Raw genomic sequence first — 27,869 nt, 5'->3', positions numbered from 1 at the left:
TATAGATGGCAAACATTGAAATGTCTTGTCTGATGGAAGGACATCAAGTCATTTTTCTTTTATACTGGATATGAGCAAGAAAGCAGGAAAGTGACATTTCAGTCAACAGATCACAGAGGCTGCTGGATCCCAAAACACATCATCCACGATCGCTACTTCAACAGCCACTTGTTTTTTTTGAGAATATGAAATCACTAGCGTTTAATTTATTTCTGTTTTAATCGTGTTGAGCTAATTCTAATTAAATAATTTCCCCCCAAACATTTTATGTGCAACTTTGAGCAAAATGTATTGATTCAATATAGACAACAAGTGTGTATTATCAGCCATGGACTTAAGTTATTAAAGTGGAGGAATTTCTTTGAATTTTGTGCCAATAGTCATTTTATGAAAGTAGGTCTCAATTTTTTACGAGTGATGGATCTCATTTTTCAGAACTCAACTATTAAATTATTTAGTGAAGACATAATGAGCAGACAGTCCACACAAGGCGATGCAAAACAGCTACGAGGCCAGCCGTAGTCACAGCACATTTGGTTATAAAACAGTATTAACCAGGCTGAAGAAACAAGTGGAGGATGAGGAAAAAGTTACCCTGCCGAGTTTGCCAAAGCCTACAAGTTATAGGAGGAGTTGGGTGGCACCAAATACATTGTCCAGAGGAGATCCAGAGGCAGCAAAAAAAAATCTCCCTCACTCTACAGCTAACCTCTAGTTTACTGAGAAAAGGTAAATGAGCACTGGAGTCCATTGTTCTTCATCCTGCTTTTGAGTGTGGAGTGTTGGACCAGAATAAGAGGGCAGTTTGTATGCTCTGTAGTATCTGTATGTTTAATGTGGTGAACCTGGGATGACGGACATGAATACTCTTAGTGAGGCAGGAGAGCGTGCTGGTGTTGGAGATCAGTGGTTCTCAGCCTTGTTGGATTGTGATCCTTTAAAATGAAGCACTGCTTACTTGTGACCCCTATCACCGATCACAGGCTGCATGATGCAGGATGGTGAGAAGTTCAGCCACAGAGTGATTTTCCCTTTTTGTGTTTCACAAAGAAAAAAAGCTAACATTGGAGGAAAAAATCCTAATAAATTTGCATAGTAGACAGATTTTCCTAATGCATTAAGTCATCTCTTTATCACCTAAAATTATCTAGCGACCCTGCCCTCAGAGCACTGGTAGCATGTCAGCCCAGTTTTATCCCTGTGTGACAACTGTGATCTATTTATTGTTGATTTCACAGAGATGAAGTATCAGATTTGTGTCTTATAGGATTAAACATCTGGCTTCCTCTTCCTGTGGATATCTAGCCCTTCATACACACACATGCAAGTGGATGCACGCACACAGTGTATACACCAAAGCAGATTATTATTTTTTTAATCATAAATCATTGTTTTACAAAAATGACAATCATTTGACAATGATTAGGTTGGCATAGCAACCTCTAGATTGAAAAAGAAAGAAAAAACAAAAACAAAAACAAAAAAAAAAATCGAAGTTCCTGCCATAGCGCTTGATGTGTTTGTATCTGTGTGTGTTTTTGTCTCTAGACCACAGCCAGTCCAGTGGCAGAGCTGTTAGGTTTCTGTAGTGCTGCAATATACCACTTGTTGCCTCGGCTGCCGTATGTCACTGTCATGACGACACGGTGTGGTTGTCACGGCTACATGGTGTCAGTGCTCCAGACGACTGTACATGCCTCTTTCCAGCATTTTCCATGACTACTCAGTGCCAAGGCGCTGGCTATTTGTTGTCTCTGTTAGGCTGTCTGGGTGTTTCCTGCTGTGGTTGTCATGGTGATTTGGCGTTTAATACCTGCACAGTCTTGCGACCGTAGTGCCAGTAGCTGTAGCCTGAAGCTGCTGTGGTCACTGCTGTAGTGTACCTGAAATACACAACATTATACGCAAAATGAGTGGAAACTGGAAAATGAGTAACACATTTTCCAATTCTGTATGATCTGCCTCCCTCTTGTGGCGGTACGTTAAAAAATACTACTAAAAATGATACTTGAAAAATGTGCTTTCGGCTCGATCAGGTCAATCAAATAAGAGCAGTCAGAGAAAGCAACATCTGCCACACTGCACAAGCCCCTGCATCAACATAACACATCTCGCTGCATCTTTCTACAATGTTCATTCTGGAGATATTGACCAAAATTTGACTTCTGACCTCTGGGTGACCCTGACCTTTGACCTGGATAATCCAAAATTTAATCATCTTACCCTTCATTTGTTACCAGTCCCTCCATGAAGTTTCATCAATCTGTTTTTGAGTTATCTTACTAAAGACAAGCAAACTTAAATATAAAAATATAACTTCAGCATTTTACACCTGTAACTGTGTATCAGAGTATCAGCAGAGTCACATTACTTCAGCTTGAGTAGTTTTAGTACTCTTTCTACCACTGGTTATAAATAAAGCTGAATAGTCTTATGAACTGCTTTCCATGTCACACAGTAAATCATCTTGTCCTTCACCCTAGCTTCTACTCCAACGCACTATAGAATGTATTTTGAGAAGATCCAGCTCGGAGGACATGAATAAGGTGGTTTTTGGCTTTTTTAGCTACCTGACAAATCAGCAGACTAATTTAACAATGTACCTGCTGTTAATCCTAACTACCAGCTGAGAGTACATTCTACTAAATAAATAAAGATGTGTCCCAAGCATGTGATTAGCGGACCACACACAAGATAAAATGTTCTAAACACAAAACTGATCCAGTGTATTGGTTCTAAAAGGCTCAGCTCCTCATCAGACACAGCACAGATATTAAACGTGTCTACTGAAGACAGACAGCAGTCATAAATTTAGAAATCCTGTCAGCTGTTCAAAGCCACTGTTGCCCAGGAGCTGTGGAGCTCCAATATGGCAGCCAGAGGGAGAGTTACATCACTAATATCAAAGATGTAATTCCTCCTTAAACACGGCAGTTTCTGGTGACATTATAATTTCAGATAAAAACAGAATTCAAAACAACAACTGGCCTCAAAACAAAAACAAATCTATTGTTTCTGCTGAAACAACGTGACTGCAAAAAAGAATATAAAGACTGCAATCACATCAGGGTAAATTATCAAAAAGGAATAGATGAAGGAGTTCTGGGTATTACCATAGAGACTGACTGAAAGACTGGAGCAGCTCACTGTGAGTGTGTGCATGTATATGAGGTGTGTGTATTTTACCATAGACACTGCAGCAGCACACTGTCTGTATACTGGAAGACGGGGGCTGCCAGGGAAGCTGCTACTAAAAGGAGCTGGATGGCTGTGTTCACCTGTAACACACACACACACACACACACACACACACACACACACACACACACAAAGTTGTTTGTCGAGGCTGGTTAAGACTAACAGCAAAACATTGAGACACTAAAGCCTTTCACATTTACAGTCTAAGTGCTCATTATTTTCACTTAATTTAATACAATTTTGACACTCACACTCTCTCTCACTTACTCCAAGTGTGAGTGTGTGTGTGTGTGTGTGTGTGTAAGTGTGTGTCTCACCTTGCTGAAGAGCGTGGGTTTGAGCTGGGCTGTGGTGTAGCAAGGGTTAAAAAATTTACTGAGGGTCACCTGCAGAGAAATACAAAGAGGTTGACAGATACACACATTTTATAGTTTGTTCCTTTTACTCCCAAACACATGATGGACATGAAAATATGAGCATGCAAAGTATAATGTTTGTGGGGATCCAGATGAAAACAATCCTGCAACAAAGAGTTGAAGAACTTGGTATCCAGTTTTTTTCAAGTGAAAATGAGCAAACATGGACTAGTGAAAAGTGTGCTTGTACAGTGTGTCTCTCCTCTCAGGGTGGCTCAGTCTTGTCGCTGAGCTGAACACAGCAGTGTGTAGGTGTGTAATGTCTGCATCTGCTCAGCATTCACACTTAAATGTGACTTACCGGTGGAGGTACAGTCTTGTATCTGACCCAGAAAACAGCAGCTATCAAACCGATGTCTCTGGAAATCACCAGCGCTGTCAATGGAGCTAGAACACAGATCAATAATAAATAACCACACAATATTATAATCTATCATCATCACAGCTCCACAGGGAGATACACCAGAGTTGGAAAGTAGCAGCCACCATGCAAAACAACACACACACACACACGTCTATATATACCTGGTATAAGTTGAGCATAGGTGAGGCTGACATATAAAACACTGATGAGGATCTTATCAGCCAGGGGGTCAAGAGCGCTGCCCAACGCCGACTTCTGATTGGGCCACGTTCTGGCAATGTAGCCGTCCAACTGAGCGCGAGAGAAAAAGTGCAAAGGACAGACGAAGAGATCAGTGATTATGATGGGAACTTTCTCCCTGATGATGCAATATAAATGTGTTTATTTTAAAAGTTTGTTATATTGTGCTAATGCTATTGTGCTGCGGTTATAAGTGCATTACTGGTGGAAGACACCAACAAGACCAAATTGCTGGTAAATTGAATAAACCACATTAGCGGTCACTTTCCACATTTCTCCAGTTCCTCTTTCAGTTCTTACTTCCTTGAAAATTGCTACGTCTATCATCACTGCTGTTTCCTGCTCCGTGTACGACCCGGCAGCCTCCCTCTGTGGTGCCTCCCATCTGGGCTCTGGAGGGTCTGATGTTCCTGTACATGATCCCCAACAGCTTGACTAAACCATTCAAGTATACGCCGTTCCCTCTTGCATCTTTCACCCTGCGACTACGCTCTGCACTGCCCCAGAAACCGGTTTGTACATCTGCACATCAGGTCCTGTCTGATCTGGCAGAATCCCGGTAGGAGCCACATTCAGTACGTTCGAAATGTTACGAGCACATGCTTGTGACACACCATTATTTTTTAACCTTCTCAAGCAGAGTGGAGAAAGTGTTAGTGTTTATGTGTTAGGGTGGGAGAATTAAAAACAAAAGATTCAGTCCAGTATCACGTATTAACATTTTGAATTTTTTTTTTTTTTTTGTTATTACTGAATCTATTGAAAGTACAGATATGGGATCACATTGCACCACATATAGTGTGTTGGTATCATGTGAAATGACACAACCAGTGGATTCTCACTGGTAGCACGTCACGCTCGACTGTCGGCAAGGCGACTCAACATCGCTCCAAAGTTAGGCTGAATGTTGGCGAGTGAAAAACTGGCATTTTCGAAAGGGGTCCCTTGACCTCTGACCTCAGGATATCTAGTGAGAAACTTTTTTGAAACTTCACTTCACTGTCTAACATGACCTATAGTGACCTCTAGGATTATCACAGCCTCATGAAACTTGACATCCACAAACGAGAGAATATTTCAAAAAACAAAAATTGCAAATCATAACATTGAATTGCAGGACAAGCAGAATCATGATACTTACGAATCACAATACATATCAAATTGGCACCCGAGTATCGTGATAGTATCGAGATAAACACAACATCCTGTGTGTGTGTGTGTGTGTGTGTGTGTGTGTGTGTGTCTCACCAGGTCAGTAGCTCCAGCCAGTGTAAACAGGGCCAGACTGAGGTTAAAGTGCTGCTGGATGATCAGATAACCCAGGAACGGTGCCAGCACAATCCGACACACACACAGCAGGTTGGGGACCGTCCACGGATTCTCATACTGCAGAGAGCAGATCACACACACACACACACACACACACACACACACACACACACGTTGGTTTCCATCACTTCTGGGGACATTACATTGACTTACATTCATTTCCTGGAGACTTATCCTAACCTTAACCCTAACCCTAAAGTTACCTTAGCTTTAAATCAAGTCTTCACCCTAAAATTAATGGTGCTCCCTTATGGGGACTTGCTTTTTGTCCCCATAAGGGAGGCGAGTCCCCACAACATGACTGTGTAAACAGATTTATGTCCCCACAACATTAGCAATACCAGGTACACACACACACACACACACACACACACACACACACACACACACACACACACACACACACACACACACACACACACACCTACCAGCTCTTTGAACTTGAACAGCCCCTGTCCCGGTACCGGACTGGCTTCACCGCGGTCCGATGGCGGAGCGTCCTCGCGAGGCTCCTGAGGCTTCCCGCTGCACAGCCCTCGCGCTGCAGGTGACAGCAGAGACCGGAGACTGGCTACCGACCTCTCGTGACCTCTCCGGTGAAGACACAGGGCTCCGTGCGCGTGCCAGAGTCTCGGCGCGCCCTCTGAACTGATTCCGTACCAGCACGAGGCGCGGCTGTCCGTGCACGCGGAGCCCCGCAGTTTGAGCCTGAGGAGCCACGAGCCGTTGGGCGCGGACGGCTTCAGTCTCGCGCACTCGGTGACAGGTGTGTGCCTGTTCCGCCATGACGCACCCTCGAGCCGACACACACTCGCCTGGCGCGCGGCCACCCAACAGCGAACAGCCGCGACGGTGCCGCTCGAGCACAGCGGCGCGCGGCTGCCCCGAAAACACAGAAACATCATGTAAAAGCCCTCCGTTACCGACCTGCTGGTCTCGCGCTGTCCGTCCCCGTTGCCATGTTGAGGTTTCCGTGAGTGACGGTCAGGACCGAGCCAACAGCAGCTCTGACCAGCAGGCTGCCATGTTGCCGTATTCTGATCCGGATGCACGTTACGACGTCGTAAAATTGCTATTGACAGAAACCATGGGGGTCAGCTGGGGTTTGAAACACACACAGAAGCATGGCAATAAGAGTTCAGAAAATGACGGTAAAGACCTTAAAAGAAACTGCAAAACATTTATCATTTATCGAGGCAGCGGTCAGTCTGGACTTTGTTATTGTAAGATCCAATATGAAATAAGTATGAAAAATACTTATTATAACAAGGACTACGGTCCTTTTGGGATTATTCCATCCCTGTTTATTATTGTAGAAAAGCACGTATCTTTTGTTTTATTCATTATCCAGCTTTTCTTTACAGGGTAAATAACACGTCAATCACCTGGATTTCACCAGTGGTGGAGACATTTATTTATACTGAATGTTTCCAAGACAAATAAGTCATTGCTGTACAAAAATAACAAAACAGCAGGTTAAATAGTCATTGAGACAACAAAAAAGAGAAGAAACAAATCCCCCTGAGCACTGACAATAAGTATCTTGCTCGGTATTGGTATTAGATGAGGCACAACCCCAGATAATTAATTTTCACTGTGTTGACCTTTACTTAGCAGCTGGGTGTTAATGAGTGTGCAGGAAACAGCTCTGCAGAGAGAGGACAAGCTGCAGACGCTTACAGTGAAACCAGTCTGTCCCAAGGAGCTCGGAGTTGTAGATGTGGACGCTTTTCTCTTTATATACCCACATAAATCAATACTGAAGTAAAGCCATGCAAGTAAATTACACTTTCAAAACAGGTTCATCTGTATAAAAAGCAAAGTCAATGAGCTACTAATTACTGTACAGTAAAACAGAATCACCTATTCACTGAGTAACAATTTCATTCAATAAATAAGTTGCATAAGTCAAAACCATCAAGCCAATCTCCCTCTCCTCTGTCATGAATCCAACTTTAACTTTGAACTTCGAACACTAACGCTGAAACAGAAAATGAGAGGACAACAAAAGGTCGAACATGCCATTTAAGAAGAACACAAACATTTTGCTTCAAACAGAACTGCTGCAATTGCGTCTTCAGTGATCTTCTGTGTGTGTGTGTGTGTGTGTGTGTGTGTGTGTGTGTGTGTGTGTGCACACTGAAGGCAGGGTCTATCTGTTCAGTTAAGCCACCTTGGTCCAGTGTTCTTATTTTTACTTTATGAGCCAGCATATCCATCTTTTTTAGCTACTGGTGTGTGTTTAGGCCACTGTTTCTCACAGTTTATTAGTCAATCAAGTCGTCCTTGTCAAACCACACTTGGCATTAGGTTTCTGGATGTCAATAAATGCACAACATTGTAGCAGCGATCATCACTCCTCTGAGCATTTAAGGCTCTGTCGCTGGCTGCTCTTGGTTCCTGTCTTTGGCATGACGTCCATGTCAGACTTGCAGGGTCTGTAGTTAGATGGTCTGTAGCTGCTTGGCTCCTCTTCAGCAGCAGGGAAACTGTTTATTCACACTGAGCTCGCTGTAAGGTCTCGAGAAAGAGTCTCTGGTGCTGGTATTCAGACAGTCTGTTGGTGTTGTTTGGTAGCTTTCTTCACCAGGAGGAACTGTGATCTGATGTTGCAGTTTTCTTGAGACAGTGCCTCATAACTCGTTCATTCAGAGTGAAAACTTGCCGTGTTGTTGGGTCTGCAGTTAGCAGCGGCTGTGTAGCCTGTGTGTGTTGTGGTGTGAGCGGTCAGACGGTCTGTAGCTGGTACATTTTCGGTCCCCTCTTCAGCAGGAAACCCTGTTCATTCAGGGAACTGATCAGCCCCTCAAAGTCTAACACCTGGAAGGAAGACATGAGAGAAGAAACACACACAGCTGTTGGTGCTCTGAGTGTGTGTACAGTATTTCAGTCTCTCACAGCCAGGTGTGTGTGTGTGTTTATGTATGTGTGCTTCAGTGCGACTCGGTGCTTTTACCTGTATTTTCAGTCTGTCGGCCACGGATCGGAGCAGCTGTAGATCAAACAGCTTCTGGTTGGTCCTCAGAGCGTGCGAGTGCAGTGCGTTGACCAATCGTTTTGCAGCGCTGCGTTGACTCATGCCCGACCCCAGCTGAGAGCGCTGGAAGTCCAGACTGCCCAGACCGTCTGAGTACGTATCTGCCAGACTGAAAAACACAACCAGACACACACTGTTTACACACAGATTAGACAGAAAATTGACCGGGGCTGCACAATTAAAGTTCAGATGAAACCCTTGATTATGTTACTAGAAATGCTCACGATGAATTTTAACACTTGGTCTTAATTACTTTAATATATCAGTGTTCTTCTATTAACATAATAATCAAGACATTTAAATTTATAAAACTGTACATCACCAAGGTATGAGTAAATGATGATTTGTAGTTGTATATTGCAATGTGCTATGCTTTATTTTGTTTGTTTGTTTACTGCAAATAAACTGCAGGGTCTAATATAATTTATTGGAGGAATGAATTCAGAGCAGATATAAATTTAAACACCCTAGGCGCCCTAAAAAGGTAGCAGCAAGACTATAAAAATATGGAGACAGATGGCAGGAGAGAGAGGGAGAGACAGAGGAAAACAACAAAGAAAAACAAGAGGCAGCAGAGGGAGGTGTAGGTGTCTGCCAGGCTAAAAACAGAAACACAGGCAGACAACACACAGACTGAGAAAGTTCCTGCATCGAATGAATAGGTGTTTGCCAACTGCACAGAGGGATACAAACAGGCTGATAAACGCGCTCAGTAGGTATGATTGTATACACAGAAACACAGACTCACACCCCTGCGAATTTGAACCCCCTTTTATAAGCGTCTGCCTGACTAGAGAGACGGATGTAATTAGTATGTTTCTTTCAAAATTAACCTTTTGAAAACAGCAACAAACACCTCACAATATTAGAACAAATACAATGACATTTTAACTTAAGGATAATACATTTACATTTTAACTTGAGGTTAGCAGGCAATGCACATGAACTTGTAGTTTATTTTTCAAAATTGCTATTTGGTGTTTTTGAATGAAAACCAAAGCCGTTGATCCAGATGATGAACAGAGCCGTGATGTGCGAGCTGCAGTGATTTTGGTGTTACTTGCCTGTGTTTCATGATCTCCACCACGTCTTCGGCGTCACTCTTGGAAGCCGTCTCTCTTAGCTCTAACCTGGCTCTGGCCTAAACACACACACACACACACACACACACACACACACATTTGGGACAGTCGTAGGCAATTTGTACCTTTTGCTATACACTAATAAAGTTTTATTTTTATGACTGAAGTAGAGCTGCCTCCAATAATGATTATTCTCAAACTATTTAAATAGTGCGAGTGCTTTTAATTGTTTTGTGTTTAACTGCGCAGTCCTGAATGAGAGACAAACAGATTTACAGAAATGAGTGATAAACCTGAAGTACAGCTGGATATACAAGATTATATCGATACAATATGAGATTAGAAATCATCTGAGATTAGAAATCATCTGAGATTTTGGATATTGTAATATTATGATATGACATCAGTGTTGTCTTTTCCTGGTTTTGAGGGCTGCATCACAGTAAAGGGATGCAGTTTTGTGAACTTATTACTTATTACTTACTGTTCTAGCTGTTCTGTTACTTGCCTCTACCTGCTGGGTCATCATATCCACGTTACTAGTGATTGTTTATCATAAATCTCTTGTGTGTAAATATCTTACACATCCATAGTCATATGCACAATATTGATATCGAGGTTTTGAAGAGCTGTGCCCAGTTTGCCACTGTGAGAAAGACCACACCAGCCAGGACACTTGGTGGTGTACTGACAAGTGCTTTTGAGAAAAAGGTGTGACGTGTGAATACGCAAATAGCCAAACGCATGGAAACTTACCTCAGTCAGTCTAATTAAAGACTCCAGCTGTCGCGTGGTGATGGGTGTGGCGTCAGCAGACTGTGATTGGGATCTCAACGACAGGTAGAAGTCCTGAAGCGTGCTCGCTGCCTCGGGGGAGAGAGAGGGATGGACGTACTGACGGGCATAGCTGATGTACTTCCTCAACAAGCATGCGGGGATGGCGTCCACAAACTGACCTGCAGGGATCTGGAAACAGACACACACACACACACACACACACACACACACACACACACACGCTATAAATGTGGCATAAATACAGTGAACACAATACAAACAGGATCATGACTGGCATATGTGCAGTGTGACAGATTGGATTTTTTTTCCATCAAAAGCCATTGACAGTACGTTTGAGAAGGGCAAACTAAAACAGCACCATGTTTTTCCTTGTAGGACGAATTTTGCTCTGGTTTACAGAAAAACAGCACTGTTGTCAGAGTGGAGCATAGACTCATCTAAAATTGTATTTAGCGACATTTGCAAATATGTGTTCAATTGTTTTTTTTCAGCAAGGACTACTTTCATGCAAGCTGACTGCAGTAAACATGACATGAAGCACAACAGAGAGATGTTCAATCTAGATTCTTGTGGCTGAAGACAAACTCATGTATGGACGGTCACTACAGACCTTTTCATGAGGTGAAGAAGTCGAACTTGCATTAGTTTTTAATTTAAGTCAGCTCTATGCTTTAGCAAATTGGATGCTGTGTGACGGGCTTTTTCTCTCTGCCTGTGAGCCAAACTGGAAAATGGCTCAAAGTTATTTTGATAGAAATCAGGGTTAAATATTCAAAATTCAAATGCCGGGTTACAATGGATATTATTTGTTCATTTATACATCCTAATTGAGTCTGATGCACCACACCGGTGACCTTTTTTCCTTTTTTGGACAAATACCACTCCAGTCCGTGCGTGGATGTTGTGTACTGTACGGTATATTTTCTGACCTGCAGGCGTTCAGACAGGGGGGTGTCACAGTGTTCCAGTAGCACGGAGGTGCTTGCTTCGCTGTTGTTAGCCCTGGTAACCATGGCGCTGCTGGCCCCACCTCTTCCTGTCCTGGTTGCCATGACGTGCTCTGACAGGCGGCGGTCATGTGACTCCTCTGGAATGTCCAGAAGGAGGAAGACCACGTCGAAACGAGAGAGGAGAGCCGAACCCATTCTGAAAACACACAGTAAATACAATTCAAATACGTATATGAACACCAGGGCTGTCAAGTGGTTAATTTGAAAGTTGTGTTAATCACAAGGTGGTCATGGACTGATCATGATTAATCACATATATAAAATGTATAAAATTACTTGCTTGCTTACCCATGTTGTTAGTGTTGTGTTGTATAGTCATGTACTTTGGAAACAAATGTTGCTCTTCAAGGAGGTACATATGATGAATTCTTACACATCCTATATGTTTTTCATCCCGTTGTGTCCAACAACAATAATGTGCCTACCATCCACCATAGGTCAGGGTTAGCATCGCTCAGTTGTGCTCTGTTGACAGATTTGCCTGTTACACACTCTGTGTTTGATGAGCACAGACGAGCACCGCTGCTTAACCCATTAATACCATCACTGGAAGCTCTAGCAAAAACATGTTTGGCATTTAGATGACATTTTAAACTTAAACCAAGACAGCCACAGGTTGTCTTGTAATTCATTTTCTCTGTTATTGGTATTTGGTAGCTCAGGGCTAGCAGGATGTGCTTGTGCCATGTGTGACATCAACTGCAGTTAAGGGTCAAAAAATGTTTAAAAGTTGAACATTGCATTAATTTTTCAATGAAGCTTTAAGGTCCTCAAATTAATCACATGCATTACATGATATATGTTGCATTGCATAACACACTGACGAGCAGACACAGTTTGGCTGTGTTGTGATATGCTCCAATGGTGTCAGAGCAGCGACACTCTGACAGGCTAATTCACTGACTGACTGACTGTTCCACTGACTTACTTTAAATTTTCAGAGACAGTCTTGCCTCTGTTGTAATGTCCTCCAGTGGGGTTCGCAGCAGCAATGACCGAGGTCCTGGCAGGCAAGGAGGAAACTATTCCAGCCTTGGCCAGACTCACAGACTGCTGCTCCATGGCTTCTAAAAGAGCCTGCTGCTGGTTACCCAACTTATCAAACTCATCAATGCAGCACAGACCTAGAGACAGAGAGACACGCATGAGGGAGAGGAATGAAACAGAGAATGAGGAAGAGAACTGCATCACTGCACATCATCCTGTATATAGTTGTTATACTGGTTTGTTTGTTTACTTGTTTATTTTTTCACACCCTTTCTGTTTTCTCTTTTGTTATTTAATTTATGTAAATTAAGAGAGAGCACAGTTTACCGGAGACAAATTCCTTGTATGTGAATGCATACTTAGCCAATAAAGCTGTTTCTGATTCTGAAGGACAGAGAAAAAGCCAGGGAGGTGTTTTCTTGGAACTGACGCATGGTTGTAGCCCCACATACCAATGAGAAGCAACTGAAAAATAACTGAAAAAAAGTTCAACACCCAGAAAAAATCCAACATGGCATCATTTAGCTGCCAAGGACCATACTCAACAGTGGGAAGATGGGTCTATTTTTACATTAAAATTGCCTTACGCAGCTTTAAAAAGCATGACCCTTATCTAAAAATGAGTACTCTTTCCTCTCTCTCTTTCACTTGAACACACTTCAGTGCCCACTGAAAGGCCAACTAAAACTCAAGTGTCCCAGGATAGGCACCACTTACTGTAGCTGTGCTGAGTCTCCATTACATTATCACAGGTTCTTGCAAATTAATATAAATATTCATGACTGGTGGTAGGAGCCAAAGGTCACATTCATAAACTATTATAAAGACAGACACATACACATGCAAACACCCTCCCAGTTCCCATCCCTACCTTGGTCAGCCAGTACCAAAGCTCCAGCCTCCAAAGCATAATCCCCTGATGTTGGGTCTCTGGATAAACTCACTGTCAGGCCTACAGAAAGAAAACCTCATGTATTATTCAGAACAAGAATCAGTCCAGAAAATACTGTTCAAGAGTTTGTCTTGGAGACACTGGCACACGACACAGAGATAAAAGGACTTATATTTAGTGAAAGGGGACAAAGTGAGACATCATACTCTTAGACAACTGTGCTGAGGAAGATGGAAAGACATGCAATTAACTCTGAGCCTTGCGAGGCATTGACATGGTTCCTTTGGCTACTCCATCAGAATACATGGCTGAAAACAATTTTATCTGGTTACACTGGCTGGTGGGTTGCAAAATTCATTCAAGAAAAAAGGACCTCGGGATGATGGCTGTTTACTCACAAGATGGCTGGCGAAATAGCAAGATTTACAAGCCACAGCCAGGCTGGCATTAATTTCCCAACATCATTATATTGTAACAGATCTGCATATCTGTCCAGAGTATAATTCGCATAATTAACATAAATACATAATTTAGACACTGCTGTTCACCTGAGGTGCTGGTGCTGTTGCCACACACATAGATTCCTCTGGGAGCCACATTACAAACTGCCTGCACACAAAGAGGAACACATGCATAAACACAAAAGTTTCCACTTTAAAACTGTTTCAGAGAACAAAGACAGCTTCAGAAAGTGCACACGTAAGCCACAAAACCCTTAAGGTCATTCTTCACTGTGATTATATGCATGAGGTGCAGCTGAATCCATGATCGGTTTGCTAATTTGAAGTGTTTAGTGTGTACTCAGTGTTACCTGTAACATCTGGCTCTTCCCCAGCCCAGGGTCTCCCACCACCAGGATGTGTGGGTCTCCTCTGACAGGGATGCTGTTTCGGCCCATCTGTTTCTGTCTGCCACCAAACAAGGCTAAGGCAAGGCCAGCTTTCACCAGCTAGAGACATACAGGACTTTAGCTCATTACCCTGATACTTAGCCGTTTCAAACCCTAAGCACAGGGACAGTGAGCCTAAGTACCGAGGCAGTTGGCTGAAGTTTGTCATTTCAAAGACTAACGCTGTCTGAAGAGACCAGTTTTAGCTCAGTGGAACAGTACCATCTGCACTGACTGCTGTGTTTGATATACAACGTGTTACACTGGTAATTTATGCCAGAATAACAGGACAACTATTATTTTTGACAGAGCAAGGTTACAGGAAACATTCCCTGGTTATTGGGTATGAATAAGACAACTGTTCAGTGAATCAAGAGGAAGCCATAATCTATCAACTCATTTGTAATCCCAATGTCATTTGTAATCTGTAATGATAATCTTGTTAGTTAATCCTTATTAGGCACGTCTAATGTGCAACACACCACCCAACTTACCAGATGGCCGTAGATGGCAGGACACAGAGATCTGAAAGGAGAGAGGACAGTGTTAAGTAATGTCTTGTCATGTGTTAGCACATTGGTGAAAATCATTAGTAGGCCATTTGTTGACAAAACATTTAGAACAGTTGATGAAAATAAATTTAAATAACATAATAAAATGAGACAAAATATTGATTATAACCAATACCTCTGCATCAGTTAGTAATACTACTAATAATAACAATATTGTCTAACTGCATTATTGGTCTCAGTAGATTTGAGTGTTAGTATTTCCTGGTTGATGTATAGCTCTGCACTATATGTGATTATTTCTACTGTTCTAGAAACTGTTTCTACTGTTAAGTTTGTATGAAGATATTGTTACTGTCAAAAACTTAACATCTCCAGAAATGTCAGCTTTTAGAAACTGTTGTATTTATCTTACTAACAATGCATGTATTAGCTTATCCACATGCTTTTTCAAGGCTTTGTAAGTGGTATCCATCTTACTGCACTATGAGCCTCAGCAAGTCAGGCTGTGATTGGATTTCCTGGATGGCATACAGTTCCTTCAGACTGAACTCCTCCCCTCCAGTTTGACCTCCAAACGACCCCGACTGACCTCCCACCTGCGACTGTTGACCTCCTAAACATTCAACAGAAACAAAAACGGATTATCCTGGAACAAGAAAATAATTCGAAACAATTCATCAAGTCAAATACATATGTACACAAACCTTTAGTGTTGCTGACTGAATTGGCTTCAATATAGAGGAGGAACATACACTGGTCCTTCCCTCTGGAAGTGCCTGCACACAAATAAATTCATGTTCAGTGTTTGTGTGTTTTTAATCATTATTTATCAAAAGGCAGATTGGTGGTGTATGTGTGCTACTTTTCAGTAACACCCCATTTCACACTGACTAGATACATGCTTGAAAACAATCATTAGTAGCTGGACAGGCCATAGGTGCATCCCAAAATTCACCTGTCACTTTCAACATTTTTTGCAGTCAATGATATTTTTACTTGTGGTATAACAGGAAATCTAAATTATAGCAGACTATGCACCTTGCTCAGAATATGTGTTTGTGTGTGTGTGTGTGTGTGTGTGTGTGTGTGTGTGTGTGTATGTGAATTTACCATCATTAGTAACCCTAACTATTCCTGTCACGGTGACAGTGTCTCCAGGGACACAGCTGTCACAGAGGTCGGAGGTCAGGTGACACTCTACGGTGCGTGGGATTCGTCCAGCTTCCCTCTGTTCTCCACCAATCAACTCCTGCACCCTGGGGTGACATGAAAAAGCAGAGCTCACTATAAATACATTGTGTATGTGTCAGGCTTAGAGCAAGGCTGCATGCCTGCATCAGAAAATGTCCATACAGAAGGGTGCACTCACACTATTCCATGTTTTTTTTTTTTTTTTTTTTGGTTAAAAAGCCTGCCTCAACCGCATTTTGTGCTGATAAGGAGAAAAAAAAAACAGTTGTGCGACTTTGTTTCCATAGCGACTGGGCTACAGTGGCTGCCACTATCTGCAGATAGGACGTCCCAGAAACTCCGGCAACACAGCCACTGTGCCCCACAGTGACTCTTTATGATCAGATTAGCACCTACCATTAACTTTTGTGCTACTGTCTTAACTCTGCCTAAAAAGAACCCAGGCAAACGCAGCAGCACACTATTTATTGCCACATACTAAAAACACTGTCAGTTTTGGAAAAAAGTGTAAAAGTGTGAATTCATTCTCTGTCGACGCCACCAATTGGCCACTTTTGGTGAATTCAAAAGAGCTTGCAATAAATTCTGCTGCAGCTAATACTTACTATTAACAGTTGGAGAGGGTCACACTTTGTCATTGCTTTTCTTTTTAGTACCACTAAATGTTGTGTGCATGTCATACGCAAGCAGTATTTTGTGTGTGTGAGTGTGTGCGCGTATGTGTGAGACCTACTTGATGGTCTGCCAATCTACAGTGAATGTGAGAGGGGAACTCCTGATGGGGGTGAAAGAACGACTGCGACACTCCGGCTGGACACACTGACAGAGAACACACAGACACCCAAAAATAGAAACAAAAACAAATGAAAGTAAGTTATCGATGTAGTACTGTCAGGGAATATGTGTGAATATACATGTAGTACAACATGGGTATAGTAAACTGTCAGTGTACTGTCAGGGCAGAGAGCGCAAAAGAGATCATGAAATATATTTTCTTTTATGATGCATACAATAACACGGTATTATCAATTGTCTCCCTGTCAAGTGATTGGCTCAGGGAATGTATGTATGAGTGATGAGAGAGTGCATTTGAGCATGTGTGTGTGTATGTGTGTGTATACCTTGGTGGGTGTTGCAAATTTTCCATGCGACAGAGGCAGAGAGTGTATGTGTGAGCATCCCAGGCACCGGAAGGCCAGTCGGGTACAGAGAGGTTTGATGTTGCTCACCCTGACCACCGTGCCCCTCACACACACCAGCCGCCCAAACACACTGGCCCGCAGAGTCCGCAGTGCAGTCACAGGTTCATAGTTATACAGCCTTGACAGAGAGAGGGAGGAAGAGACAGAAAGAGAGTTGAGCCCCTTTCGCACACAGTTCCAGGTAAACTACCGGGATATCCTCAAGGCATCGCTAGTGATTTTCACTATTTACACACGCAGCTACAATTAGGAGCATTTCTGTGCAAGACAGAAATGCTTTTCACAATTGCCATGGATTCCTGGAAACTAGCTGTAAAGATTTCCCTGACTATGAATCCCTGCTCCCATTCACACATGACCCAATGCGTAGTGCTCCACAACATTTCAGTGAGAGACTGCATGTGTGAAAGGGGCTTTACACAGGACTGCACAGAAGTCACCATCATTCAAAAAATACATAACAGAAATGCAAGATCCAGTGTCATGGAATATTTGATACAGACTTATAACAGAAGGAGCATAATTTTATTTTCCAAATTTTGATGGTTACATGATATATAGCTTGTATGAGTGACAGCTTAACCTCTGTCTATGTCTCTATTTGTCACTAACTGTTGAAGTGAGGTAGTCTAACAGCTTTGTGTGTGTTTTACCTGGCGCTGATGTGAGGTATGCTGATGATTGGTGTAGCGACAGGAAGCTCCTCCCCCTGCAGCTCAGCAGCCTGTTTCTCTAGGTCTGTAGTCAACACCTGAAAATACCCACCCAGACACACACACACACACACACACACACACACACGCGCACGCACGCACGCACGCACGCACACACACACACACACACACACACACACACACACACACACACACACACACACACACACACACACACACACACATACACACACACACACACACACACACACACACACACACACACACACACACACACACACACACACACACACACACACACACAAAACCACAATGTCTATCTCCTGCTCACTTGGTTTATGGAGCAGTTCCATGATTTCTCTCTATTACTAACTTAATAAATTACAGTTTACATCTTCTAGCTCCTGCCTTGGAAGAGAGTTCTTCGTGTTTACATATACTGCATTAAAAATGTTTATTGTTAAGTATGTACTACTCAAAGGATTATCTGACTAAAGTGTAAAAAGTCTGAGCTCTGGAAGGCTACAGCTTGCAGATGGTGACATGGTGGTGGTCGTGACTGTATACCTGGTGAATGGCCACTCCCAAACAGTTGAGGATCACCTCTGGCTGTTCCCTCAGCTGAGTGGACAGGTCAGGGAGCGCCGCACGCACCTTCCCATCTCTAGTCAGGTCCTCATAATCTACCAGCACGCTGCCCTGACGTTCAATCTCATCCTGTGTGAGCAAGCACACAGAAACATGCAGATATTAAAATGGTCATCTAACTGATGCTATTATTTAAAATGACTAAAGTGCAATAATTAGACCATCAAACATTTGTATATCTGATTAGCACAAGCAGCCTTTTAGACATAGGCAATGAGATGACAACGGCAGACAAGTAACTAGAAAGACAGACTATTATTCAGATAGAAAGAGAGGCAGACACCAGCCTTGTCATAAAGGTGAATCTTGGAAGTGAAATATTTTTCAAACACTGTAATCTTCTCCCTGCAGGGGGAGCTCTCGATGAAGCCTGCACACACACAATCCAAAACACAGTATTATTATTCATGAACAGTATTACATTATACATCACTGTCATCATTATCATCCCTATGCAGAACCAATGCTGAACACCGAGCACACACAGATGTACCTTCATTGAAGTAGAGGGCCCACCCTTTGTAGGGACACAGTCTGTCCAGAGTGGACTGACAGAGACCTAAAGAGGAGGGGACAGACAGGCAGAGCGTTACCACTGTGGCAGATATTTGAGCCCTGTAAGGATGCAGCTTGTTCTGCCTGGTGTTTTCGTCACTGGCTTAAATGTTCAAATTGTTGTGCATGTCAAGGAGATCAGATGAGAGATGCTTGACATTTATTCAGTTCAAGCAAAATAATTTGCTCACACATGCAGCAGGATTTGTAGGCCTGGGATTCTACACAGAACACCAACATGTTTGAGAGGCTAAAAACATGAAGCAGACCTCTGTCTAAAGAAAATAATCATCCAAGGATTTTGCAAAACTGATTTTTATCTGGGACACATTATATTCTCATGGCACATCTGAGGATGATTTTGCCAAATAATATCGTGAGAATACTGAAAACCCATGTTTTTCCATTTTCTTAATTGATTCGAATTGCCATCAATATACTCCATGATGACGGCATGTATGAAACTCTTTCCAAACACTGAAAAAACAAGTTTTGTTACATAGGGAATATAAGAGATTGTGACTGGAGAGAACTCACCCCTCTGGCTGCTGGTGGTACGGGCTCCCACTCCTCCACTACCTCCTCTTCCTGCTGCTGCTCCTCCTCCCCCTGTGCCTCTCCCTCCTCCTCTCCAAGGTCTACCTCTCCATCCTCCCCTTTCCCCTGATCCTCCTCCTCCTCGCCAACCTCCTCCTCTCCATCCTCCGCCACCCCCTCCTCCTCCTCTCCACCCTCCGCCACCCCCTCCTCCTCTCCATCCTCCGCCACCCCGTCCTCCTCGCCATCCTCCACTGCCACCCCTCCATGAGCCTCTCCTGGATTGCTCACCACTCATCTCCTTCCTGAGACAAGATCAAGAAAGACAGACAGAAGTCAGAAAGGTGAACTGCCAAAAGAACAGCTTGGTGACTTGTTTGTGTGCCAAAATGAGGATTAGGAAAAAGTCTTTCAAGTTATGTTCTGCAAAGGATGTGTGGCTGCATGTGAGCAAAGAGGAATTTAACTGGTGAGTCTGAGGATGCAGGTCATTTGGAGTTATGTCCTCTAAGTAAAGAGACAGTGAATATTAATAACTTCTTGTAACTTGGCAACACATGAATACACTGTAACTTTAGTATTGTTCATTTTACCATAACTTGCCATAACACTGCCTTGCCTAACGTTAATGGCATTCTAGCCCCGACACGTGCCCTCATAGGTAAAGACGTTGCAAAACAAACTGCATTCAAAATTTTACCAATTCAATGTTCTCCGCTTATTAACAAGGACGTATATGCCGCAAAGGATAAATTAAGATTTCACACAAACTGTTACGACTCACCTGAAAGTTCGGCATGGAAATAATCCACCAAGCACTGCATTTCAACAAAATATCCACTGTTTTCCTGGCTAACCTATCTAACCTATTCATGCTAGCACAGTCACCGCCCACCGCGGCGAGGAAGCTGGTGTGAAAACCTGCTGCTGAAACTGTAAAAGTTAATATTTACAGGGAAAAATGCTGCATGATGTGATGACTTTGTGCCGAAGTCCTCAGTGAATCCAAACGATTTGTAAAATGACATTAAAACAGCTCAAGTCTGTTGAGTATGACATGCTGTTCTATCCATAATGCCGAACATACACCTTAACTCATGGGACTTTCGTTCGCCATACTATAACGTTCAACTGTCGTGTGAACTTTATCAATGACGCTTTATAACAGTTCCGTTAAACCTCTATGAGAGCCCTCAAAGCGTGTCAAGTGTGTGTTGGTGTTATACAAACCGTGCAGATGTTTACTAGAAGGTGACAGAAGGAAGTAAAACATGTAAACAGCTGCCAGATTGTCAGACAAACTTCCCTCCTTCATCGACTGGCGCCACTGAAACTGTACCAGCTTCTTCTTCGTTATTTACTGTGTAGTAGACTAAACGCTTAGGGGTTTTGCTGCCCTCTAGAGGAAGCCACAGCCATTGCTCGTAAAAGATTACAGCTGCGCGTCGATGGACATTTACCCTTGTCAAACAATTCTATCCTATACATTAAGATTCCTTAAATATATACTATAATACATGTTTTCCAAAATCTGTGGTTGTTTACTGTGTTCACGGGCGGAAGTCAATCATTTGGTACATTTTGAAAGGCAATGAATTATCTTGAATGAGCCTTCCAGGAAAACTGCATTATTGCAAGAGTAGAGAACAGCACATAGATGAGACAATAGCAAGTGCTGAAAAAAACACAAGCAAGTACAGCAGTTACAGGTCTGTTGTCTTCATTTCCAGAGGTAGGCCTACGGGTTTATGCAGATGTGAAAGTGCACTGTGGTGTGCAGACATGCAGGCGTGTGTTGAAGCCATTTGCATGCTCAGATTTACAGATGAATGTAACATCCACACAGAGAGGCTTAGATCAGGTGCAAAGAGGTCATATGCATATTTAGTATTAGTGTGTACAGCAATCACACTCATGTTGTCTTGCATGCTTATTATTCCATGTTTGTTTGCTTACCAAAAACATATGGAATAATAAGAAACCTTTCAAAGCCTTTCAAAGTTTTATCTCAACTTGCCAATGTAAAAATGTCAGTTTTGTAGCCGACGTTCGTTCAGTTTTCTCTGGTTGTATGTACAACCACGGACAGCACACGATGTCCCTAAACTCCGGGACATCTCACCACACAACAATACAAACCCTTTTCTTTATCCAACCACTAACATTGAATCCATGAAACGAAACTTTACCAAACGTAAACACCAGTTACCACCAGCCAGCTCAAATCTTTTTCCGCCTAAACTACTACTTCCGCTGGTGCACCGGAAGTTTGCAACATAATTGCTGATAATGGTTTCCCCAGCAACTCCCACAGGAAAATTGTGGATAAGTTGAAAGCTCCTCCAGGAAACTCCTGGTGCTCCCCATGGCAAGCATGCCCATGATGCTAGACACACTTTCCCTCATATCTGAGCAATCCATGTTGGCTGAAAGGCAAAACCTAAAACTTTGCCATTCTATGAAGAAAAAAGCACTGTTTGGCAGTTTGCATACATTCATAATCAGACCTTGTAGATCTTATTAAATCTTATGAAAGTGCCAAAGATGAGAGCAAAAGCTTGGTTTGAATGGGAATTTTTGATCTTTTTTTTTACTATGGTCTTGGTGAGTACCCCAACAACAAACTGAAACAGAAGCAAGCCCAGGAAACATTAAAAGCCCTGTGCCTACATTAACTAGGTTATTCATTTTGTGTCCAAGATGTCCCAGTAAAAGTACCTCAATGCTGTTTTTCAAACTCTTTGGCAAGTCACTGTGGTATAAGCAGGATAATCCAGTCCGAGGTGTCCGTTAAATGGATATAATGCACTCAGCAGAGGCAAGCTACTTCCATGATGCACACCTTACTGTGGATTATCCCTTAGATGTATAAAGTGTATTTGACTTGACAGAGTCATTGTGGGACGAGGCTTTGGCATCAAAACTCAGTGCTTATTAGGTGCCAATCAAACACCATGTATGAAAACATACACTATATTACCAAAAGTATTCGCTCACCCATTCAAATGATCAGAATCAGGTGTCCTAATCACTTGGCCTGGCCACAGGTGTATAAAATCAAGCACTCAGGCATGCAGACTGTGAAACAAGACATTTGTGAAAGAATGGGCCGCTCTCAGGAGCTCAGTGAATTCCAGCGTGGAACTGTCATAGGATGCCACCTGTGCAACAAATCCAGTTGTGAAATTTCCTCGCTCCTAAATATTCCACAGTCAACTGTCAGCTCTATTATAACAAAATGGAAGCGTTTGGGAACAACAGCAACTCAGCCACGAAGTGGTAGGCCACGTAAAGTGACGGAGAGGGGTCAGCGGATGCTGAAGCGCATAGTGCAAAGAGGTCGCCGACTTTCTGCACAGTCAATTGCTACAGAGCTACAAACTTCATGTGACCTTCAGATTAGCCCAAGTACAGTACGCAGAGAGCTTCATGGAATGGGTTTCCATGGCCGAGCAGCTGCAGCCAAGCCACACATCACCAAGTGCAATGCAAAGCGTCGGATGCAATGGTGTAAAGCACGCCGCCACTGGCCTCTAGAGCAGTGGAGACGCGTTCTCTGGAGTGATGAATCACGCTTTTCCATCTGGCAATCTGATGGACGAGTCTGGGTTTGGAGGTTGCCAGGAGAACGGTACATTTCAGACTGCATTGTGCCGACTGTGAAATTTGGTGGAGGAGGAATTATGGTGTGGGGTTGTTTTTCAGGAGCTGGGCTTGGCCCCTTAGTTCCAGTGAAAGGAACTTTGAATGCTTCAGGATACCAAAACATTTTGGACAATTCCATGCTCCCAACCTTGTGGGAACAGTTTGGAGCGGGCCCCTTCCTCTTCCAACATGACTGTGCACCAGTGCACAAAGCAAGGTCCATAAAGACATGGATGACAGAGTCTGGTGTGGATGAACTTGACTGGCCTGCACAGAGTCCTGACCTGAACCCGATAGAACACCTTTGGGATGAATTAGAGCGGAGACTGAGAGCCAGGCCTTCTCGACCAACATCAGTGTGTGACCTCACCAATGCGCTTTTGGAAGAATGGTCAAAAATTCCTATAAACACTCTCCTCAACCTTGTGGACAGTCTTCCCAGAAGAGTTGAAGCTGTAATAGCTGCAAAAGGTGGACCGACATCATATTGAACTCTATGGGTTAGGAATGGGATGGCACTTCAGTTCATAGCATGAGTAAAGGCAGGTGAGCGAATACTTTTGGTAATATAGTGTAGATATACACTGCCAACTTTTGATACATCGCAACAGAATAAAGGAATTAGAAGCGAGCTCAAGCATGCAGTTAGTCTATTCTGACATTTAAATACACACTTGATTGGCCCAGCACAGAACCCCTAACAGGCCAAAATGTCCCAAAGCTTGGGATGTCACGGTCACTGCTGACTTGTTGGCTTTTTTGCAGGAAAAAATGAAAAAACAGAAAATTTGGCCAGCATTGGGTTTGAACTCCAGGTACTGGTGCTGATTTAAAGAAACAGACCCCAGTCAGTTCGGATTGGCAGTCTCTCCTCCTCCACTCTAGTGCTCAACACCGGAGCTCCCCAGGGCTGTGTGCTCAGCCCCCTCCTGTTCACGCTGTACACCCACGACTGCAACCCCCGACATGGAGAGAACTCTATTGTGAAGTTCGCGGATGACACCACCATCATCGGCCGGATTTCCAACAATGATGAGTTCTCATATCGGGAGGAAATCAACCATCTTGCAGAATGGTGCACAGAAAACAACCTACTGCTCAACGTCAGCAAAACCAAAGAGCTGATAGTTGATTTTAGAAAAAAAGAGGCAAAGACACACAACCCTGTCTACATTAATGGAGCTGAGGTGGAGCAAGTGAGCAGTTTTAAGTTCCTGGGAATCAACATAACAGAGAACCTAACATGGACTTCACATATCTCTGCCCTGGTTAAAAAAGCCCAGAAACGGCTGTATTTCTTAAGGAAACTTAAGAAAGCAAAATTCCCACGCCAAGTTCTTGTCAGCTTCTACAAAGGAGCGATTGAAAGCATCCTGACTGGAAACATCACAAACTGGCATGGGATGTGCACGGCCCAGGACAGGAAGACTCTGCAACGAGTGATTAAAACTGCCCAAAACATCATTGGCACCCATCTACCAAGCATCAGTGATATCGGGGAGGTGAGGTGCCTGCGCAGAGCCAAAAGGATCCTAAAAGACAACAGCCACCCCAGCCACAGCCTGTTCACCCTGCTGCCATCAGGCAAAAGATACAGAAGTATTCGCTGCCGTACAACCAGACTACAGAGCAGCTTCTTCCCTCAGGCTGTGAGACTACTAAATGCACCATCTGCACTCCTCCATGTTTAATAATTTTATTTTCTATACAATCAATTAATCAATCAAGAGGGAACCACACTTTAATTTCATTATTCAACCTGTTGTATAATGACAAATAAACTTCCTTGTATCCTTGTATCCTTGTATCCTTGTATTTAGATATGGTGGTGGTCACAATGGACAGAACCTCCTCCATCCTGCCCAGGGGCCTTCATAATCCAGGCTCAATCACTTAGACAAATTGGCTCCCAGACATCTGTGTAAACATTGCTGTGGTTGCTTTTTTTTTTTTTGCAATTGTTGTTATTAACATGAGCAGTTGCTGTTATAATAGTCCAACATACTTGAAGGGAAAGTCCAGTGTTTCTTAATGCAATGAAGTCAGCCCTTGTCCAGGTTTTGACTATGTATGTAAGAGTGAGTGGGAGTTGACTGTGTAAGTGAGAGGAGATTCAGTGTGCATTTAATTTGTCCATAAATCATATGGTGAAATAGTTATACAACATTTTTATAATAGTTCTTGGTTCTGCTGTGATTTATCTAGGTTTTGCATTTCCAGTATTGCAGCTCAATTTTGGTAAAAGCATATTAGTACAACTCTATAAGCACTGCTCCTTATCTTGGCTGGTTGTAACTGAATATCAGCGGTCATGAGTTTCTCAAGATATTAGAGTGTCTGTGGTTGAACTATGCTGAATGATACCCAACTTATGTCTAGCAGAATTTATCTATTCTGGAGAGCCTGCTTGTGAACACAGCAACAGAGAGGATCCTCAAACCATTCTTTAAACAGAGTCTTGACAACATGCCAAGCTACCACTTGTTAATGACCATACACACATGGTCAGCTCCAGACTCATAGCCAAAGCAGTAGTTCAGAATGAAGAGTTCATTCACTGTCTTCCAGGCTTGTTGGTTGATCATTGTGGACCTCTGAGGGACTGGCAATAGATAAGGTCAACAAACAGCTCCCTCTGGGGCCTGGGTAATTTATTTAGATTGGCAGAATGGAGATGAGACTGTGGTCCTTGCTTGGCCCAAACTTGTAGAGTGGGCGTGTGGCAGAGAAGGAACAGAGAAAGTTGTATACTTTACAATAGTTAAAGGACCATACCAGGGATTTTGAACATTTGGCCTGTTTACTACAATACAACTACATTGCAACAAACTATTTTGCAACATGGACAAAGCATTGCATTGAGGGTTTTTTTCATTTCACTTTGTCATGCTTCTGGTTTATGGAGTTACCCTATTATGTATTATAGAGGACTATAGAGCAAACAGGAAATTAGTTAGTAATAACACTTCACACTGCTCTGTGTATGATTGAGAGAGTGACTCACTTGGTATCGCAGAGAGCAGTGATGACCAACCCTCTTCGTGTTATGACCCACACTGAGCCTTTAGATCTTACTGGGACCCATCAGATAAATAGAACCATGTTTCCAAATGGCTCCTAGCATCACCAGAAGGCCTGGCCAGACAGCATGGCCTTATTAGCTCCAACAGACTCCTGACCAATCCAAACGCGACCTTCAGTGTCTGATCTCCCCTCCACCGTCATTAACACAAACTCTTCACTTTCATCTCTCTCTCCTCTGTGCTACTCAGGGATCCTTCCTTCCGCCTGTCTTTAGCAGTGCTCCACTCGCAGGCCCTAAACTTCACCTAACAGCCTCAAGTAGACATATGTGCAAGCATGTGTACATGATGTGCACGTGCACACACCCACAGAGTGCATAGTAATGACTTCCAGCTCAATCTTAAGGTAACAAGCTGGTTTCCTGGTAGATACATTCGACTGAGGACAGATCCTCTACTGTAGGTATGCAGTAAGGCTAAAGTCTGTCTCTGTCCTATTGTGTACATGGCTTTTCTAACACCTGTAATCATAGCAGTTTCCTTAGATATGACAACTGATTTGCTACTCAGTTTAGCAGGTATACATAGACACCCCTCCTCCAACCACCACCAAAAACAGTCAGAAGATATGCAGTCTTTCCACCAGTTGTTGTAGCAGAGATACAGTGAGCAGCTTAAAGAATACACTTTTACTGCTATTTACAATGGCAGGAAATAGGTAAATGATATTCCCTGTGCTTAAGTAAAAAAAACAATTCTAATGCACTATCAATAGCAGAAGTTGGCCTGGAGATTTTTGGGACTCAAACACACACACTGGCTACAATTTTGCCTCAGAGAGTAAATTGTGGTGGCCTTAATGGGTTTGTTTGGCCTGAATGTTTAGCCACAAATCTTGGCCTTGGAGTAATTAACACTATTGTGTCAGTGTGTAAGCAGGTAAGAAAAGTCTATTTAAGCCTGCTGCGCAAGTCAAGAGTGACAGCCTGATTCAGTGACACCAATGGAGTCAGTTTGGTTGCAGCGGCTGCCATTTTTATGTGCATCGTTCCCATTGCAAAGAACTGTACCTGTTGCATCTGGCTAACTTCTGCACACTACTTGGAGTTGGTGTTAACTATTAATGTTGATTTGTTACTTTCAGCAAGCAGCCACAGCACAACATATCTTCTCAGTTCTCAAGAGAGTGTGACACACCTGTTGTTGTCACTGTGGCAACTAAATACAATTGCCATTTTATTCTGAACTTGCCAAATGACCACTGCAAACAGTTCAATGTCCTATTCCATTCAAGTTCTGTGGTGTACAAACATATGGCATGCAGACAGATTTCTGTTTTAGAGAAACAAATTGTTGCACCTTGCAAAGCCTGTAAACCAAACAAACGCCATAACTGCAGGCAGAAATGTTGGAATTGGTAACAGCAGTGACCATATTCTAGATTTGTATTGAAATGACTGCAGGGAGCCGGACAGGAATCCAGGAGTAACCTAATCTTTCTGCAGTCCCAACCTAATGTTATAGACTGGATCACATACAGTACACCATGACATCAATACTGTCAAACCCTATAGTTGTCTCTTACTAGATGGATTGATGGATGGAAGGATGGATGGATGGACAGGTCATTTTCAGTTTAA

General features: G+C 42.9%; 2 protein-coding genes across 2 annotated transcripts; both read right to left on the bottom strand.

Moving 5' to 3' along the window:
• Nucleotides 1-1,349: 1,349 nt before the first annotated feature.
• On the bottom strand, nt 1,350-6,604 carry crls1 (cardiolipin synthase 1). The gene is made up of 7 exons (XM_030071152.1): nt 5,976-6,604; nt 5,467-5,604; nt 4,140-4,269; nt 3,916-4,001; nt 3,516-3,584; nt 3,187-3,278; nt 1,350-1,883 (listed from the first exon to the last, which is right to left on the bottom strand). Exons 1-7 carry the CDS (start codon nt 6,450-6,452, stop codon nt 1,790-1,792), a joined length of 1,086 nt encoding a protein of 361 aa, XP_029927012.1. The 5' UTR covers nt 6,453-6,604; the 3' UTR covers nt 1,350-1,789.
• A 283-nt stretch (nt 6,605-6,887) lies between these two features.
• On the bottom strand, nt 6,888-20,899 carry mcm8 (minichromosome maintenance 8 homologous recombination repair factor). Its single transcript, XM_030071414.1, has 21 exons — nt 20,792-20,899; nt 19,562-19,866; nt 18,963-19,028; nt 18,757-18,839; nt 18,389-18,538; nt 17,801-17,898; nt 17,067-17,265; nt 16,679-16,764; nt 15,865-16,010; nt 15,459-15,530; nt 15,232-15,367; nt 14,737-14,767; nt 14,165-14,302; nt 13,902-13,962; nt 13,333-13,413; nt 12,403-12,598; nt 11,394-11,610; nt 10,423-10,632; nt 9,649-9,725; nt 8,504-8,693; nt 6,888-8,367 (listed from the first exon to the last, which is right to left on the bottom strand). Exons 2-21 carry the CDS (start codon nt 19,857-19,859, stop codon nt 8,275-8,277), a joined length of 2,628 nt encoding a protein of 875 aa, XP_029927274.1. The 5' UTR covers nt 19,860-19,866; nt 20,792-20,899; the 3' UTR covers nt 6,888-8,274.
• Between the last annotated feature and the right edge of the window lie 6,970 nt (nt 20,900-27,869).

The sequence above is a fragment of the Myripristis murdjan genome, chromosome 15, assembly GCF_902150065.1.
Source record: "Myripristis murdjan chromosome 15, fMyrMur1.1, whole genome shotgun sequence".
In the NCBI taxonomy this organism is placed as follows: Eukaryota; Metazoa; Chordata; class Actinopteri; order Holocentriformes; family Holocentridae; genus Myripristis; species Myripristis murdjan.
This window is presented reverse-complemented; position numbering and strand designations above follow the sequence as displayed.

What these genes read in the sequence shown, in the direction of transcription:
- crls1 (XM_030071152.1), bottom strand. Translation starts at nt 6,452, where the DNA reads ATGATGTTTCTGTGTTTTCGGGGCAGCCGCGCGCCGCTGTGCTCGAGC. An exon ending in TGTTCAAGTTCAAAGAGCTG is followed by an intron (nt 5,605 to 5,975) that starts GTAGGTGTGTGT and finishes TGCTCTCTGCAG; the next exon opens with TATGAGAATCCGTGGACGGT. An exon ending in AACCCACGCTCTTCAGCAAG is followed by an intron (nt 3,279 to 3,515) that starts GTGAGACACACA and finishes TGTGTGTTACAG; the next exon opens with GTGAACACAGCCATCCAGCT.
- mcm8 (XM_030071414.1), bottom strand. Translation starts at nt 19,859, where the DNA reads ATGAGTGGTGAGCAATCCAGGAGAGGCTCATGGAGGGGTGGCAGTGGA. An exon ending in TACCACCAGCAGCCAGAGGG is followed by an intron (nt 19,029 to 19,561) that starts GTGAGTTCTCTC and finishes CCTCCTCTTTAG; the next exon opens with GTCTCTGTCAGTCCACTCTG. An exon ending in GGAAGAGCCAGATGTTACAG is followed by an intron (nt 13,963 to 14,164) that starts GTAACACTGAGT and finishes CTTTGTGTGCAG; the next exon opens with GCAGTTTGTAATGTGGCTCC.